We start from the raw sequence: 19,349 nt of genomic DNA, 5'->3' as shown, positions 1-19,349 counted from the left end.
CTGGTTGAAGTGTGGTTTGCACCACCTCTGGGAACAGCAACTCCCTCCCTATATCGACCCTCATCTCCCATGATGTGGCAGTTTGCAGCAGATTGTATTTAGGACTCTTTGACATGACTGACATGGCCTCTCCTCGATGAAAGTGACTACCCTGTTTGTCTGCCTGCCAGCTGGTCTCTTTTTACACCTCTCCCGCTCCAGTCTGTCAGCGAGGGACAGCAGGACCTTGTTGTGACGCTACCTATACCGTCCTTGTTTTAAAGTTGTTTTGCATCCTGACAATATGTGCTCCAGTGAGCCCCGCTGACCACCAGGCTTGTAGCTGGGGTCCTCTCTCAGCGCCATGTACGTGACTGTGATGGTGCAGGGAGAGTGTCATACACGGGCCGCAGGAGCAAAGGAATGCAGAAGGGCTCCATTCTCCAAAGCTCTGCCCAAGTGATCCTGTGCTTGGGAAGATCCCATTTTGTCCAGGTGCCCTGTGACCACCCAACTCTGCTGCCTTTGATAACCGCCTTTCATACTCGCGGTTCCGTACCTCTGCCTGGATGATGTCCCACCTATCCCTTCCACTTGCGCTCCACCGTTATTGGAATTGAGCTGAACTGAGGTTTTGCTGTCCCAGGCATGGGTTGCCAATGATGTCTCTCAATTGTGGGAAGCCCAGATTCATATACAGCACACCCACTACATTACCTTCTGAGCCCAGCTCTGGATCTGTCAGTACCCCATTGTCACCTTCTACGCTATCCACAACTGCCAGCCTTCATGTCACCCCAGTGGCAGTTTGGCACATTTTTAGCAACAGGATGTCCTCACTGATATCGCATCAGTTCCAGATGGCATTCGTTTACTCACCACAGTACGTGTATATGGCATTGGATTCAAGGAAGCGGACCTTCAGGTTGTGGAGCACCGCAGGCTCGTGGAGATAACTGAGCGCAGTCAGGTCATTCTCACCAACAAGTATATCTGGATTACGGAGGAAAGGCAACTGATTTGCCTTCGAATTGACAGGATGCTCCAGAGGCTGTGGCAAATCAGAGAATCACAAAAAGGAAAAAAGTCAGATTTAGTCAACTCCCAACAGAGAGGAGGCTACATAGCATCCACACCAGGATCACCAGACTCAAAAACAGTTCCTTTCCCCAAGCAATGAGGCTGATCAACACCTCCACCCACTAACCCACCCCTCCACAACCCCAACCACCACTAGTTTATCATTTCCTGACAGTCACCTTATGCACTGACACTCCTGTGCCTAGCGTCACTTTATGGACATACAACAATCTATGTATAGAAGTTATCTTATATATTTATATTTATTGATTTTTTATTATTGCGTTCTTTATCTTATTGTGTTTTTTGTGCTGCATTGGATCCGGAGAAACAATTATTTTGTTCTCCTTTACACTTGTGTACTGGAAATGAACAATCTTGAATCTTGAATTGTGAGTATTGTGAACGTTCTAAAGACATCCACTGAAAACCATGGCATATACAGAAGATTATTTTTTGTACAGGCTAGGACCACTCCACTAAAAAAACTGTGACTTATGCCTGCTGGAAGCTTTGTACTACCCCTTGGAAAAATATATTTGATGACCAACCTGCCTAAAGTTGTAAGTGGGTGAACATTGCACATGGGTTTGTTAGGGCAAATAGACTCTTTTACACATTGGTTGCTGGTCTGTCTTGGATTCTGTTGTGCTTTTAATTTGTCTTCACTGTAAATGTCCACAAGAAAATGATTTCGAGGATTGTACACGAGTAACACACACAAAATGCTGGAGGAACTCAGCAGCATCCCAGTGTCCCACTGAAGGGTTTCGGCCCGAAGCGGCAACTCTGCTTTTTTCCTTAGATGCTGCCTGACCTGCTGAGTTCCTCCGGCATTCCGTGTGTGTTGCTCAGATTTCCTGCATCTGCAGATTTTCTCTTGGTTGTATACATTGATAATAAATTTACTCTGAACTTTTAAATAAAAATACTATTTTTATAAAACTGCAGTTGTTAAAAATCTGAAACAAAAGCAGAAGGTGATGAGATTACTCAACAGGGCCAGCAGTATCAAAGGAGGGAGGACAGAAGGAAGGGTTGGAAGGAGAGGCAGAGGAACGGAGGGAGGGAAGGAGGAGAGAGAGGAATGGAGAGATGGAAGGAGGGGAAGGAGAGAAAAAGGGAGCATGTAAGGAAAGGATGGATGGAGAGGGGGAGGAAGGGGAAGGAAGGTGGGGTGGAAGAAGGGAGGGATGGAAATGTTGCACATCAATCAGTCTTAATCTTTGTTAATTTTCTTGGTGTTCCTATCGAAAGGGTTGAATAATTTAGTCAGTAAAGTCATACTGACTTTACTGCACAGAAACAGGCACTTCACCTGATCTAGTCTGTGCCAAACCCTTATTCTACCTAGTCCTGTCGACCTGCACTGCACCATAGACCTCCACACCCTGCCATCCATGTACCTATTCAAATTTCTCTTAGACGTTGAAAACAAACCCGCATCCACCACTTGAAATGGCAGCTCGTTCCATGCTCTCACCATCACCGAGTGAAGCTGATCCTCTTCAGGTTCCCTTTAAACATTTCACCTTTCACCCTTAACCCATAACCTCTGGTTCTAGTCTCACTCCACCTCAATGGAAAAAACGTGCTTGCATTTACCCTGTCTATACCTCATTGTATACCTCTATCAAATCTCCCCTCATTCTCCTATGCTCCAGGGAATAAAGTCCTAACCTATTCAACCTTTCCCTGTAGCTCAGGTCATTAGGTCCTGGCAAATTCCTTGTTAATTTTCTCTGTACACTTTCTATCTTATTGATATCTTTCCTGTAGGTAGGCGACCAGAACTGCACACAATACTCCAGATTAGACATCACCAACATAACATCCCAATTCCTGTACTCAGTACTTCGATTTACGAAGGCCAATGTGCCAAAAGCTTTCTTTATGACCCTATCTACCAGTAACACCACTTCCAAGGAATTATGTATCTGTTTTCCCAGATCCCTCTTCTACCACATTCCTCAATATCCTGTGTAACTCCTAACCTGGTTTGTAACCCTGCAGCCCCTGTTCCAAAATGCAACACCACACACTAGTCCTAATTAAATGTTTCTTAATGCAGACAAGAATGGTACTACTTTATCAGTATTTAAAAACCTCCAACCTGTTGGCATGAACATCGGTTTCCCCTTACTGTGAATAAAATCTCCCCGTCTCTCTTCTTTTATTCCCCACTCAGGCCTCTTACCACCATTCACTTGCCTATCATCTCTTCCCTTGTCCCCTCGTCCTCTCCTCTTTCCTCTACTCCCATGGTCCACTCTCCTCTCCTTTGAGATTCTATCATCTCCAGCCCTTTTCCTACCTACCTGGCCTCGTCTATCACCTTCTAGCTATCCTCCGTCCCCACAGCCCCCCATCTTTTTATTCTGGTGTCTTCCCCCTTCCTTTCCAGTCCTGATGAATGTCTCAGGCTGAAACATCGACTGCTTATTCATTTTTATAAATGCTACCTGATCTGCTAAGTTCTTCCAGCATTTTGTGTGTATTGCTCTGGATTTCCGGCATCTGCAGACTTTAGAACATAGAATATAAAACAATACAGCACAGTTACAGGCCAGTGTTGTGTCAAACAAGCTAAAAAGTAAATCAAAAAACACCCAAATGCTAATCCCTCCTACCTACACCATGTCCATATCCCTCCATCTTCCTTACAAACACATGGTTATCCAAATTTCTCTTAAAAGTCAAATTTCTCTTAATGTATTTGCTTCTAGCACCTTACCAGACTCTCTGAGTAAAAAAACTTAACCTCACATCCCCCCTGAATCTACCCCTTCTCACCTTCAATGCATGGCGTCCACTATTAGCCATTTCAATCCTGGGAAACAGATACTCTCTGTTCACAATATCTATGCTTCTCATAGTTTTGCAAACTTCTCTCAGATCTCCCCTCAGCCTCTGGCGCTCCAGAGAAAACAACCAAAGTTCATCCAGCCTCTCATGATGGCACCTGCCCTTTAAACCAGGCAGCTTCCTGGTAAATCTCTTCAGCACCCTCTCCAAAGCCTAAAATCCTTCCTATAGTGGGGCGACCAGAACTGTAGCAATACTCCATATGTGGGCTAACCAGAGTTTTATAAAGTTGTAACATAACCTCCTGACTTTTGACTCAATGTCCTGACAAATAGGAGTAAGTGTTGCATAGGACTTCTTAACCACCTTATCTACCTGTGCGGCCACTTTCAAGGAAATATGAACTTGGAACCCAAGATCTCTCTGTTCAGCAACACAGTTAACGATCTTGTCCTTGTACTGTTTCCTTGCATTTGCTCTATCAAGGTGTAACACCTCACATTTATCTGGGCTGACCTCCATCTTCCCTTTCTCTGCCCATATCTGCAACTGATCTATATCGTGCTGTATTCTTTGCCAGTCTTCTACACTATCTACAACTCCACTAATCCTGGTATCCTCCGTAAACTTGTTAACCCACCCATCTACATTTTCATCCAGGTTATTTAAATACAACACAAACAGCAGAGGTCCCAGCACAGATCCCTGCAGAACACCACTAATTACAGACCTCCAGCTCAATTAGGTCAACCATTACCGTCTTCTCTGCACAAACCAGTTCTGAATCCGAACAGCCAATTCACCAGATCCCCTGCATCTTAATCTTCTGGACTGGCCTCCCATGAGGGACTTTGTTAAGCAGTTTAGTAAAATCCATGTAGACAATTTTGACTGCCCTACCCTCATTAATCTCTCTCGTCAGCTTGTTAAAAAACTCAATCAAGGTTGACAAAGTGCGATCTGCCCTGCACAAAGCCCTGCTGGCTCTCCCTAATTAGGCCATGGGTTTCCAAAAGTTCATATATCCTGTTCTATATCACATTGTCCTTTATCTCCATGCCCCACCATTCAATGTGCAAGCCCACCTGGTTTGTCCTGCAAATTTTGTAATATTTGGGTAGATGTCTTTACATGGGCCAATTCTAAAAACCAGTTGCCTCTGCTGATGACCCAAGATATGTTATACTCGTATGATAGGCCCTCCAATCACTCCGGTAATGATTGTTCCAAAAATTGAAGATACATATTTGATCCTTTATTAGCAATTTGTAAACATACAATCTTGGAACAATGAAACTTAAGTGTACCAAGCGTAAATACGCATAACTAAGCGGTCAACAAAAGATGTGGCATCCGTAGGTCCCCAGCTTCAAACTGCTCCAAAGAAAGCACAAATACACAATTTATTCCCTTCACTTTACCACTCCCGCCCTGTGACTACCATAGCTCAGAATACAATGCGGGCAGAGAATTGTATTCTCTGTGGATCCTACAACAGGTACATAGACATGTAAACCCACATCGTACAGGAGAATACACAGAGAAAATGGACAGAAGAAAAATCTCATTGTAATTAAATGAGAAGGAGCGGCAAGACAAGAGGAGGATCTAAAAACAAAAATGAGAGTGTTTAAATCCTGCTTCATTAGGAATCAAAGCAACTAACATCTCAAACGCGAGAGATTCTGCAGATGCTGGAAATCCAGAGCAGCACACATGCACACAAAATGCATCTCTGGAAATGAATAAACAGACTATGCTTCAGGCTGAGACCCTTCATCAGGACTGGAAGGGAAGGGGAAGGAACCAACATAGGAATGTGGGTGAGAGCAGGGAGGAGGACAAGCTGGAAGCTGATAGATGAAGATAGGTGAGGGGAAGGTAGATGGGTGGGGGAGGGGTTATGAGGAAGAAACTAGAAGGTGATGGGTGAAGAAGGAGGAGTCTGACAAGAGAGGATGGGGTTGGGGATTTCTTCTACTTCAGCCCTTTGAGTCACCTACTTCTATAGCCACCAGGTTACACACACAAAACTCGGGAACTCAGCTAGTCAGGCAATATCTATGGAGAAGAATAAGAAGTCAGCATTTCAGGCCAAGACCCTTCACTGTTTCCTCTCCATAGATGCCCCCTGACCTGCTGAGTGCCTCCAACATTTTGTGGATGCAAGTAAGACACTGGGTAGCTGGAGAATATTGTGAGAATAATTACACAGGTCCTCTAAGAGGACCACAACATTTTTCCTGGTTTGGAAGCGTGCGTGCCTTAATGACCCGGAGAGCTATGCTGTCTGGAGTCAGGGCTTCATGCTTTGACTCTTGGTAGGGTCACCAATGTGAACTAGGTCAAAGGATACAGGCCAGACTACAACTGGTCCGCTGGTCCTCCAGGTTCGGGGCTAACAACCCTGAATGATCAAACAAAATTGTTATAGAAACAGCAATGAAGAATCCTTATATATCTGAGTGTGATGGTATTCCTGAATCTCCACCTGGGACTTGCCTGACTGACAGTGAAAACCAAGAGGAAGCTACTGACACAATGAAGGAAGCCATGAACGCCACCAGAGATGGAGGACCTTCATTTCTGCCCTAAACACCAGTGATGTAACAGGAAAAAAGAAGAATCACACAGGTTAAAATGAAGGAGGCAAGGTCAGAGTTCATGATATTTTCAATTACACAATTGGGCTACGCAGTAGGGTAATTTAGGCAGTTTCTAGAGTAGGTTATATGGTCGGCACACCATTGTGGGCCAAAAGGCCTGTAACGTGTTGTAGATTTCTATGTTTTATGTTCTAACTACAAGGATAAACAATGATCGCTCTGGAGTCAAACAGTAGATAACTGGAAGTCATCCAGTTCAGCTCCTGCCAGATATTTCAAACTCTACAACCCATATCATTAGCTCTCTGGCAACGGTCACAGTCTTGACTGAAACGGGACACAGCAATAGAGACACAAGAGAGGGCAGATGCTGGAATCTGGGCACTGAGTACAGGAGTTGGGATGTTATGCTGAAATTGTACTAGATGTTGGTGAGGCCAAATTTGGAGGATTGAGTGGAATCCTGGTCACTTACCTTCAAGAAAGATGTCCATCAGCTTGAAAAAGTGCAGAGAAAATTTACAAGGATGTTGCTAGGACTTGGGTTCCTGAGTTTTAGGAGAAAGTATACAAAAAGTATAAGGAGGGGAGATACGGTGAGTGGGTGGTGGGGTGGAGATACGTCTTTACCAAAGGAGGTGCAAGTCCCTCCTTCCCTACACTAGCCTGCAGGTCACCTTTGGGGAAGGTGTAGCACCTGCCTCGTCCCTCAATCAGAGTCACGTGAATCCTTGGGAGCAGATGGTGCATACCACAAGTCCTGGTTATGCGACCACTGACACCAGACAGACAATCTCTGAGGAGTATTGATAATGGCTGGGGTCACCCATCTTGTAAAGACACCGCCCAGAGGCAGGCAATGGAAAACCACTGCTGTAGAAAATTTGCCAAGGAAAGTCATGGTCTTGGAAAGACCATGACTGCCCACCCATGTCATACGACACAGCTCGTAAAGAATGAATGAAGGAGGTGGGGTGAGTATAAAGCTGGCTTTTTCCCTTCATTTTGGGTGAGGCTAGGAGTCAGAGTGAAAGGTGAAATGTTTAATGGGAACCTCTTCACTCAGAAGTGATGCAAATGTGAAACAAGCTGCCAGCAGAAATAATGGATGTGGGTTCAATTCTAACATTTAAGAGAAGTTTTGAACAGAATCAGATTTATTATCACTCACATCTGCTGTGAAATTTGATAACTTTGTGATAGGTACGCCAAAGGAAGGGGTTTGGAGGGTGCAAGTAGAATGGACTAGGCAGAAGACTAGGTCAACACAGACTAGGTGGGCTGAAGGGACTTTTCCCATGCTGTAGTGCACAATGACTCTGTGGAGACTATAAGACAAAGGAGCAGAATTAGGCAGATGAATCTGTCCTCAGTCTCCTTCCTTTCAAAAGGCCACTCCAGTGCCTGCACGCTTCAAGAAAACCGTCTAAGTGCAGCTCAGATTAAAGTCACCTAAGACCCAACATTGACCCTTTTCCCCACATTCCCAAAGAGATACTGACCGTTTCATCTTCCAGTTTCAAATGTAGAACCTCATCACCATCTCTGTAGTCCTTGGTGATTTCCGCAGATTTCCAAACATCCTCGGGGTCAGGAATCCAAATCTTTGTATACTGCAAATCAAATTTCAACTTATTAGTGTCACAAGAGGCATCAGGTTACATTGAATACATCATCTTCACACCACAATGAACAGGATTAGACTCTGTTATATTGCATGTAAGAGGAAAGCAAGTTACTGCTAGAAGTGACCAATCCTCTGAGTACAACTACTGAAACTCCATCATCCATCAGCAAGGACCCCCACCACCCAGGTCATGCTCTCTTCTCACTACTGCCATCAGGAAGCTGGTACAGGACCCTCAGGACCCACATCACCAGGTTCAAGAACTGTTACTACCCCCCAACTTGAATAAAAGGGGATAACAACACTCACTTGCCCCATCATTGAGATGTTCCTACAGACAATGATCTCATTATCTCATGTCCTTGTTATTTATTGCTATTTATTTATATTTGCATTTGCACAGTTTTGCTGTTTTCTGCACTCTGGTTGATCTTTCATTGATCCTGTTATATTTACTCTTCTATAGATTTGCTGAGTACGGCCACAAGAAAATGAAACTTAGAGTTGTCTATGGTGACATATATGTACTTTGTGTCTGTGAACTCTGTGGAGATTTGCTCTGCTAATATGATGCACTGAATACTGAGGCTCTGGGCCTACTCCAGGGATCTGGATCCAGGGACTCGATTTGGTTCAAAATGCTGTTGTTGTTGTTCGCTTCTATTGTTTCAATGATTTGCTTTGGTTTTTTTCCCTCTTTCTCTGTGGGCACGCCACAAGGGCTTTTTTTTAAACTGGATTCTTTTCAGGTTTCTTGCTTTGCAACTGCCTGTAAACAAACAGATCTCACAGCTGTATAATTTAAACGTTCTTTGATAATAAACGCCCTTTGAATTTTTGATAATAAAATTTATTTTGTACTTTGAACTTCCAGTAAGTCATCACCCCTCAAGCATCAGGCTCCTGAAGCAGACAGGATAACTTCACACAACTTCATGCACCCCATCACTAAACTATTCCCACAACTTGTGGACTCATTTCAAGGACTCTTCATCTCATGTTTTCAATATTTATTTATTTATTATTATTATTTTGCATTATTTTTCTATTTGTTTTGGCACAGTTTATCATCTTTTGCACATTGGTTGTTGTCTGTCCTTCTGGGTATGGTCCTTCATTGCTTCTACTGTTTATCTTGTATTTACTGTGAATGCCCACAAGAAAATTAATCTCGGGATTGTATATGGTGACATACATGTACTTTGAACTAATATTAACCTTGTAAGATTCACCAAGTGTACCAAAAAATTTTGCTATACACTCAGTAGGTACTGTACCACCAGAACACCTGCCTATTAATGCAAATATCAAATCAATCTATCTTGTGGTAACATCTCAATGCATCAAAGCATGCAGACATGGTCAAGAGGTTCAGTTGTTGTTCGGACCAAACATCAGAATGGGGAAGAAATGTGATCTAATTGACTCTGACCATGGAATGATTGTTGGTGCCAGATGGGGCGGTTTGAGTATCTCAGAAACTGCTGATCTCCTGGGATTTTCACACACAACAATCACTGGAGTTTACAGAGAATGGTGCGAAAACTAAAATAAAACATTCAGCGAGAGTAAGTTCTCTGGACGTAAACACCTTGTTACTGAGAGAGCTCAGAGGAGAATGACCAGACTGGTTCAAGCTGACAGGAAGGTGACAGTAACTCAAATAACTCTTTACAAGAGTGGTGTGTGGAAGAGCATCTCTGAACCCACCACGCATCGAACGTTGAAGTGCCCTGTTGAGCTAGAGAAGCAGAAGACCACTAACGTACACCCAGTGGCCATTTTATTAGGTACAGGAGGTACTGTGGCCACTAAGTGTATATTCCAAGTACACTATATTTTATTTCAGAAACTAAAGATAAGTTAACTCTTTCTGATGCAGGGTCTTGACCCAAAACATCAACTATTTATTCCTCTCCATAGGTGCTGCCTGACCAACATGTGTATGTGTTTCATAAAGGGTGTGACTGCAGGAACAGAACAGAAGCCAGAGTAAAGTGGGGGAGGAAAGGAGGACAAGCTAGGTGAAGTCATGAACACTGATTTTCACCGGAGGATTGAGGTATATAAGATGATGAGAGGCATTGATCGAGTGGATAGTCAGAGGCTTTTTCCCAGGGCTGAAACGGTTGCCACAGGTTTAAGGTGCAGGGGAGTAGGTACAGAGGAAATATCAGGGGTAAGTTTTTTACTCAGAGAATGGTGAGTACGTGGAATGAGCTGCCGGCAACGGTGGTGGAGACGGATACGATAGGGTCTTTCAAGAGACTTTTAGATAGTACATGGAGCTTAAAAAAATAGAGGGCTATAGGTGAGTCTAGTAATTTCTAAAGTAAGGACATGTTCGGCACAGCTTTGTGGGCTGAAGGGCCTGTATTGTGCTGTAGGTTTTCAGTGTTTCTGTGTGATAGATGAAGTGGGGGAGAGGAGATGGCATGAGACAGTTGGAAGAGATGAAGGGCTGAATAAAATGGGATCTGAGTAGATAGGAGAGTGAACTATGGGACAAAAGAAAGGAGGGGCACCAGAGGGAGGTGCAGAGAAGACAAGCGGGAAAAGGGGAGCAAGAATAGGGAATGGAAAAGGAGAGAAGTGGGAGGGGGGTGAAATTACCAGTTGTTGGAGAAAATCAATGCTCATGCCATCAGGTTGGAGGGAAGCCAGACGTAATATGAGGTGTCAGTCCATGGTGTCCTCTACTGTCATAATGAGACCACTCTCAGTTTGGAAGACCAACACTGCAAATTGGTGCTCATCCCTTCCACCCACCTCCTTGCTCCAGCATCTTCCCCCTTCCTTTCCAGTCCTGATGAAGGGTCTCAGCCCAAAATGTTGACTGTTTATTCGCCTCCATAGATGCTGCCTGACCTGCCGAGTTCCTCCCACAGTTTGTGAGAGTGGCTCTGGATTTCCAGCATCTGCCAGAACTCTTGCATCTCTATTATACAGTTACAGACAATTTCTGAGCTCTACTGTCCAGTCAAACAGAACTGACCCACTTACATTTATTGGGAAAAAAATTAAACTAATTCTATCAATACTAGCTACAATAAGATAGGTCTTGAAAGTAAACGAACAATTCTTTCTTTTGACTGAAGACCTTTGATGAGTGGTGTGCTGAGAGAAGCCAGTGAGTGGTAGTAGATGGTTGCCTCTCTGACCTGTGACCACTGGTGTTACACAAGGATTGGTGCTGGGTCCTTTGAAATTTGTCACCTGTATCAATGTTGTAGATGATAATGTGATACTTGGATCAGTGGATAACACCGAGACTGGGGATGTAGCGGACAGTGAGGAAGACTATCAGAGCTTGCAGCGAGATCCGGACCAGATGGAAAAGTGGGTAATAAAAAATGAAAGGTGGAATTTAATGCAGACAAGTGTGAGATGTTACGCTTTGGGAGGTCCAACTAAGGTAGACCTTACACTAAAAATGGTAGGGCACTGAGGAATGTGGTAGAGCAGTGGGATTGAGGAATACAGGTCCATAATTCTTTGAAAGTGGTGTCACAGGTAAACAGGGTTATAAAGAAAGCTTTTGGCACATTGGCCTTCATAAATCAATGTATTGAATACTGGAGTTGGGATATTATGTTGAAGTTGTATAAGACAGTGGTGAGCCCAATTCAGAGTATTTTGTGTAGTTCTAGCCACCGACTTACAGGATAGATACCAATAAGACTGAAATGATACAGGGAGAATCTACAAGGATGTCACTAGGAGTTCAGTTAAAGGAAAAGGATGAATAGTTTATTTCCTGAAGCATAGAGAATGAGAGGAGATTTGACAAAGCCCGGTGAGAGCGTGGAACAAGCTGCCAGCGGAAGTGCTGGATGCAGTTTCAACAATTAAGAGATGTGCATGGATGGAAGGGGTATGGAGGAGTTATGTGCGGGGTGATGGGACTAGGCAGAATAATGGTTTGGTATGGTCTAGATGGGCAGAAGGGCCTGGCCCTATGCTGTGGTATTCTATGACCTAGAGAACTCAAGAGGAACTGTCGTACTAGTGTGAAAGACAATCTTTCCTCTCGACCTTGGCACATGAAAATACCAATACCGCACGAAAAAGAGGTGCTGGAGGAACTCAGCAGGTCAGTCAGCATCTGTAGTGGGAAGTGTATTGTTGATGTTTCAGACACTCTTCATCTGGACTGTCTGAAGTGATGAGCATGTGGGGAAGATAAACTAGGATTCGTATAGATAGGTGCCTGAGAGTGAGATGATCGAAAAACCATGCTTCATCAATCTATGGGATCTCTCCTGTCAGATTCCTTCTTCTTCAGCACTTACCTCTTCTACCTATCCCCTCCCAGATTACTACTTCACCACTCCCCACCCATCCATCTTCCCCCTCACCTGGTCTCACCTATCACCTGTCAGCTTTTATTTCTTCTCCTCCCCCCCCCCAAACTTCTTATTCTGGCTTCCCCACAGTCCTGACGAAAGGTCGTTGCCTTGTTAACTGTTTCTTCCCCTCTTTCGATGCTGCCAGATCTGCTGAGTTCCTCAGCACTTAGTGTGTGTTGTTCAAGATTTCCATCATCTGCGGAATCTCCTTATGAACCTGTGCAAATCTAGTGTAGCTGTGATGAGCCAAACTATATTTATTTTTAATCTTATTTTTTATTTAGAAACACAGCACAATACCAGGCCCTTCCAGTCCAAGGAGCCTGTGCCTTGCAATTACAACTATGTGACCAATTAGCCAACTAACCTGTACATCCTTGGACTGTAGAAGGAAACTAGAGCACCCGGAGGAAGCCCATGGTCACAGGGAGAACATGCAAACTCCTTACAGACATCGGCAGGAATCAAACCCGGGTCACAGGCACTGTAACAGCGTTGTCCTAACAGCTGTGCTCCTGCACAATTTTAAATGGGCTCAGACACAAGCAACAATCACCTTGAGAGAGTGAAGTTTTAATCCAGTAATTCATCTTTGCCCTTAATGCTTAAAGCTCCAAAATTAAAAGAAAGAAAAACATTTGAGAACCAAGTCCTTCTAGCCAACAGAAACTATGAAAGTAAGTCCCATTGTGGACACTGCAAGTACATTTAATTTCATCAGCAGATATCAGACATATAGCAAGTTAGTGATGTAGGAGTGGAAACAAAAATCTGTGATGTTTAGGTTATCTCTGCTGCTAACTTGGAGCTCAATTTTCATGAACAGCTCCCAGAAGCTTGACTCAGAGATCCAGTGTGTGAAGTACACATTTGCCTGATAATTATTGACAGAGGATATTACTTTTGCACAATTTAAACCATAATGCCATCAACTAATTTTCCCCTCAGGGATTGCAAAAGGCATAATTGGGCTGTTGTGTTGGAGTTGATATTGATTACTAATTGAATTGGTTCAGTACAACATTGTGGGCTGAAGGGCCAGTTCCTGTGCTGTTCTGGTCTATGTTCTAACCCAAATTAGGTGTCGGAGCACTTCACATCCTGCATAATGCCGCAAAGCTCATACGTCAATGGGTTTCGGTTCGAACCATCGACTGTTCACTCTTTTCCATAGATGCTGCCTGGCCTGTTGAGTTCCTCCAGCATTTTGTGTGTGTTAAATGTCAGTGCTTGCTGGCAAGTTGCTGAATCTATGTTCTCGCCATTGCTTGGTTCAATACAATCAAAAGAGGCTGCAGAGGGTTTCAGAGGGTCCAGAAGATCTCTGCTGGACCCAGTGACCTCTGATCTCTGTTTTGGAGACCGGTATTAGGCTGTCTTTAAAGAGAGTGAACCCTTACAAGGCGGGAGGCCCTGGTGGGGAACCTGGTAAGGCTCTGAAAACCTGTGCCAACCAACTGGCAGAGTATTCAGGGACATTTTCACTGCTATGGGCAGAAGTTCCCACTTGCTTCATAAAGGAAACAATTATACCAGCACCTAAGAGTAGTGTGAACTACCTTAATGACTATCACCCAGTAGCACTCACATGATGAAATGCTTTGAGAGGTTGGTCATGACTGGACTGAACTCCTGCCTCAGCAAAGATCTGGACCCATTGCAATTTGTCTATCGTCACAATAGGTCAACAGCAGACACAATCTCAATGGCTCTCCAACTGGCTTTAGACCACCTGGACAACACAAATACCTACATCAGGATGCTGTTCATCGACTATAGCTCAGCACTTAATACCATCATTCCCACAATCCTGATTGAGAAGTTGCAGAACCTGGACTTCTGTACCTCCCTCTGCAATTGGATCCTTGACTTCCTAACGGGAAGACCACAGTCTGTGCGGATTGGTGATAACATATCCTCCTCGCTGACAATCAACACTGGCACACCTCAGGGATGTGTGCTTAGCCCACTGCTCTACCCTGCCTATACCTGTGACTGTGTGGCTAGGCATAGCTCAAATACCATCTATTAATTTGTTGATACAACCATTGTTGGTAGAATCTCAGATGGAGATGAGAGGGCATACAGGAGTGAGATATGCCAACTAGTGGAATGGTGTCACAGCAACAACCTGGCACTTAACATCAGTAAAGCAAAAGAGCTGATTGTGGACTTCAGGAAGGGTAAGATGAAGGAACACATACCAATCCTCATAGAGGGATCAGAAGTGGAGAGAGTGAGCAGTTTCAAGTTTCTTGGGTGTCAAGATCTTTGAGGAGTTTGAAGAGATTTGGTGTGTCAACAAATATACTCAAAAACTTCTATAGTTGTACCGTGGAGAGCATTCTGACAGGCTGCGTCACAGTCTGGTATGGAGGAGCTACTGCACAGAACCAAAAGAAGCTGCAGAGGGTTGTAAATCTAGTCAGCTCCATCTTGGGCACTAGCCTACAAAATACCCAGGACATCTTCAGGGAGCGGTGTCTCAGAAAGGCAGCATCCATTATTAAGGACCTCCAGCACCCAGGACATGCCCTTTTCTCACTGTTACCATCAGGTAGGAGGTACAGAAGCCTGAAGGCACACACTCAGCGATTCAGGAACAGCTTCTTCCCCTCTGCCACCCAATTCCTAAATGGATTTTGAACCTGTGAATACTACCTCACTTTTTTAGTATATATTATTTCTGCTTTTGTATGATTTTTGATCAATATTGAGTTCCTTAATTAATTATTATTATTGTTTTTCTGCTAGGTTATGTATTACATTGAACTGCTGCTGCTAAGTTAACAAATTCCATGGCACATGCCAGTGAGAATAAACCTGATTCTGATTCTGAAATTCCTTGTCATTGAGGACATCATCAAAAGGCAGTGTCTCAACAAGACCGCATCCATTGATAACAGGGGTTCCCTACCTTTTTATGCCATGGACCCCTGCCATTAACTGAGGAGTCTGTGGAACCCACGTTGGGAACTGCTAATTTACAAGGACCCTCATCATCTGTGACTTGCCCTCTTCTCTTCACCTCCATCAGAGAGAAGGTACAGGAGCCTGAAGACCCACACTCCATGATTCATGAACAGCTTCTTCTCTACCACCATCAGATTCTGAATGGTCTGTGAACTCTAGCTCACCATTCCTTTCCCACTAATTATTTTTTGATTGTAACTTATTATAATATTTACATATTGCACAGTACTGCTGCTGCAAAACAACAGATCACATGACACATTCTCCCTCTCGTCCGCTGCTTCCAGAAGAAGCTCCCTGCATTCGAATGGTCCCTCTTTCTCACTCACTGCTGGGTCTTGGGCAAGGTCAAATTGATGCGGTTTGTAGTTCATGTTATCATGTGTATCCAGTCGCTCCATTAATACTGCTATTTCCTGCAATTTTGAATGGGGTGGACAGGCTCTGTGGCCTGCATTTAAAGAATGTCCCAGAGCTAGATTTTACCACAGCATTACAGAGGGATGGGAACAGACAAGTTAGGAAAGCGTTTAATTGGAGTGAGAGGAAATATGAGGCTATCAGGCAGGAACTTGGAAGCATAAATTGGGCACACATATTCTCAGGGAAATGTACGGAAGAAATGTGGCAAAAGTGCAGGGGATATTTGCGTGGTGTTCTGCATAGGTATGTTCCAATGATGCAAGGAAAGGATGGCAGTTACAGGAACCGTGGTGTACAAAGGTTGTTGAAAATCTAGTCAAGAAGAAAAGAAAAAAGAGCTTACAAAAGGTGCAAAAAACTAGGTAATGATAGAGATCTATAAGATTGTAAGGCTAGCAGGAAGGAGCTTAAGAATGAAATTAGGAGTCAGAAGGGGCCATGAGAAGGCCTTGGCGAGCAGGATTAAGGAAAACCCCAAGATGTACTACAAGTATATGAAGAGCAGGAAGATAAGACGTGAGAGAATAGGTCCAATCAAGTCCAGTGATGCTGGAAAAGTGTGTATGGAACTGGAGGAGATAGCAGAGGTACTTAATGAATACTTTGCTTCAGTATTCACTATGGAAAAGGATTTTGGTGATTGTAGGGATGACTTGCAGCAGACCGAAAAGCTTGAGCATGTAGATATTAAGAAAGAGGAGATGCTGGAGCTTTTGGAAAGCAGCAAGTTGGATAAGTCACCAGAACCAGACGATACATACCCCAGGCTACTGTGAGAGGCGAGGGAGGAGATTGCTGAGCCTCTGGCAATGATCGTTGCATCATCGATAGGGATGGGAGAGGTTCGGGAGGATTGGAGGGTTGTGGATGTTGTTCCCTTATTCAAGAAAAGGAGTAGAGATAGCCCAGGACAGTATAGACCAGTGAGTCTTACTTTAGTGGTTGGTAATTTGATGGAAAATATCCTGAGAGGCAGGATTTATGAACATTTGCAGAGGCATAATATGATTACAAATAGTCAGCGTGGCTTTGTCAAAGGCAGGTCGTCTCTTACAAGCCTGATTGAATTTTTTGAGGATGTGCCTAAACGCATTGATGAAGGTAGAGCAGTAGATGTACTGTATATGGATTTCAGCAAGGTATTTGACAAGGTACCCCATGCAAGGCTTATTGAGAAAGTAAGGAGACATAGGATCCAAGGGGACCTTGCTTTGTGGATCCAAAAATGGCTTGCCCATGGAAGGCAGAGAGTGGTGTAGACGGGTCATATTCTGCATGGAGGTCAATGACCAGTGGTGTGCTTCAGGGATCAGTTCCGGGACCCTTTTCTTCATGTTTTTATAAGTGACCTGGACGAGGAAGAGGAGGGATGGGTTAGTAAATATGCTGATGACACGAAGGTTAGGGGTATTGTGGTTAATGTGGAGGGCTGTCAGAGGTTACAGCAGGTCATTGATAGGATGCAAAACTGGGCTGAGAAATGACAGATGGAGTTCAACCCAGATAAGTTTGAGGTGTTCATTTTGGTAGGTCAAATACGATGGCAGAATGTAGTATTAATGGCAAGACTTGACAGCGTGGAGGATCAGAGGGATCTTTGCATCCATAGGACACTCAAAGCAGCTGTACAGGTCGACTGTGTGGTTAAGAAGGCGTACAGTGCATTGGCCTTAATCAATCATGGGATTGAGTTTAGGAGCTGAGAGGTAATGTTGCAGCTATATAGGACCCTGGTCAGACTCCACTTGGAGTACTGTGCTAATTTCTGGCCGCCTCACTACAGGAAGGATTTGGAAACTATAGAAAGGGTGCAGAGGAGATTTACCAGGATGTTGCCTGGATTGGGGAGCATGCCTTATGAGAATAGGTTGAGTGAACTTGGCCTTTTTTCCTTGGAGCGACAGAGGGTGAGGGGTGACCCGATAGTGGTGTACAAGATTATGAGAGGCATTGATCGTGTGGATAGTCAGAGGCTTTTTCCAAGGGCTGAAATGGCTAACATGAGAGGGCATAGTTTTAAGGTGCTTGGAAGTAGATAGAGAGGAGATATCAGGGGTAAGTTTTTTATGTAGAAAGTGGTGAGTGCGTGGAATGGGTTGCTGGCGATGGTGGTGGCGGATACGATAGGGTCTTTTAAGAGATTCCTGGATAGGTACATGGAGCTCAGAAAAATAGAGGGCTATGCGTAACCCTAAGGTAAGGACATGTTCGGCACAGCCTTGTGGGCCGAAGGGACTGTATAGTGGTTTTTTTATGTTTCTATGTTTCTAGTTTGAACTGATTGGAATATGCCTGGACTGGTTCAATGATTTGTGGTTTAGGGTTTTAAATTCTGTGGGTTTTTTGGGGGGGGGGTTATTTTTTCGTTTCTGCACTTTGTTTTATTTGTATGTTGGGCGTATGATGATTTTCTTTGAATTGGTTCCATACTTTTTTTTTCATGGGAGGATGAGTCTCGGAGGAGTGTACTGCATGATAATAAATGTACCTCGTCAATGATAATGAACCTGATACTGAATCTGTTAGTGCCAGGATTTCTGCTGAATTCTAAATTCACCTGCTTGGTTTATTTCTTTATTTTCCTGTGAATACCCGCAAGACAAGTCTCAGTGTTGTATGTGGTGATATTTACTTGCTTTGGTAATACATTTACTTTGAACTTTGCATCTCTGTCCTAAAGGCACCTGTGAAACAGTGTCCCTTGGAGTTGGAGCTTTTAAATGCAGGAACACCTTCATACTTACAGTTAATGAGTAACTTCATTGTCAGGGTCATTCTCATGAATCCAGACAAAGTCCCTTCACGTGTGTTGATTCTGGCAGTTCATGAGCTGTGGACAGTCAGCTCTAGGCTGGGAGATGACAGGTTGTTGGTAAGGGACTAGCTGAGGACTGACAACTTGCAAATTTCAAAGTAAATCTATTATCCAGGACCTCTATGGCACCAAATACTCCCCTGAGATTCATTTTCTTGTAGACGTTCACAGTGGAACAGAAAAATACAATGGAATCAGTGAAAAACTACACACAAAGTCTATCAAGCAACCAGTTTGCAAAAAGACAAACTGTGCAAATGAACTGCCAGGTGGGTGGAGAAATTTGGATGGGATCGTGGAGGGAGGGCTAAATTCCAGGTGCAGGTTGATGAGATGAGGCAGCATAATAATTCGGCACAAATTAGATGGGCAGAAGAACCTGTTTCGGTGTTGAAGTGCTTTATGATTGTATGAAGACCATTAGATATAGGAACTCAAATGGGTCATTTGGCCCATCAAATCTCCCAATACATTACATACGTAGATAAATAAACAGGTAGAGAAATAAATAAATACACAAATAGTAAATACATACATAAGTACATAAATAAATAGGAAAAATAAGGAATACTGAGAACATGAGTTGTAGAGTCTTGAAAATGAGTCTCCAGGTTGTGGAATCAGTTCAGTGTTGAAATGACTAAAGCTACTCCAGCTGGTTCAGGAACCTGATGGATAATAACTGCTCCTGA

The 19,349-nt window shown here is 43.8% G+C and overlaps 1 protein-coding gene across 3 annotated transcripts in view; it reads right to left on the bottom strand.

Moving 5' to 3' along the window:
• myo5b (myosin VB) overlaps positions 1-19,349 on the bottom strand; it is a 299,416-nt gene that overhangs the window by 211,087 nt on the left and 68,980 nt on the right. For all 3 annotated transcript variants that reach the window (XM_059989735.1, XM_059989733.1, XM_059989734.1), the window contains exons 2-3: positions 7,973-8,083; positions 859-1,030 (exon numbers count right to left, since the gene is read on the bottom strand). In XM_059989735.1, the coding sequence (XP_059845718.1) occupies positions 859-1,030; positions 7,973-8,083 (283 nt within the window). The remainder of the gene's footprint in view (positions 1-858; positions 1,031-7,972; positions 8,084-19,349) is intronic.

This window comes from Hypanus sabinus, chromosome 14 (assembly GCF_030144855.1).
Source record: "Hypanus sabinus isolate sHypSab1 chromosome 14, sHypSab1.hap1, whole genome shotgun sequence".
Lineage (NCBI taxonomy): Eukaryota > Metazoa > Chordata > Chondrichthyes > Myliobatiformes > Dasyatidae > Hypanus > Hypanus sabinus.
Note: the sequence above shows the minus strand (reverse complement) of the source record. Positions and strands in the feature narration are given on the sequence as shown.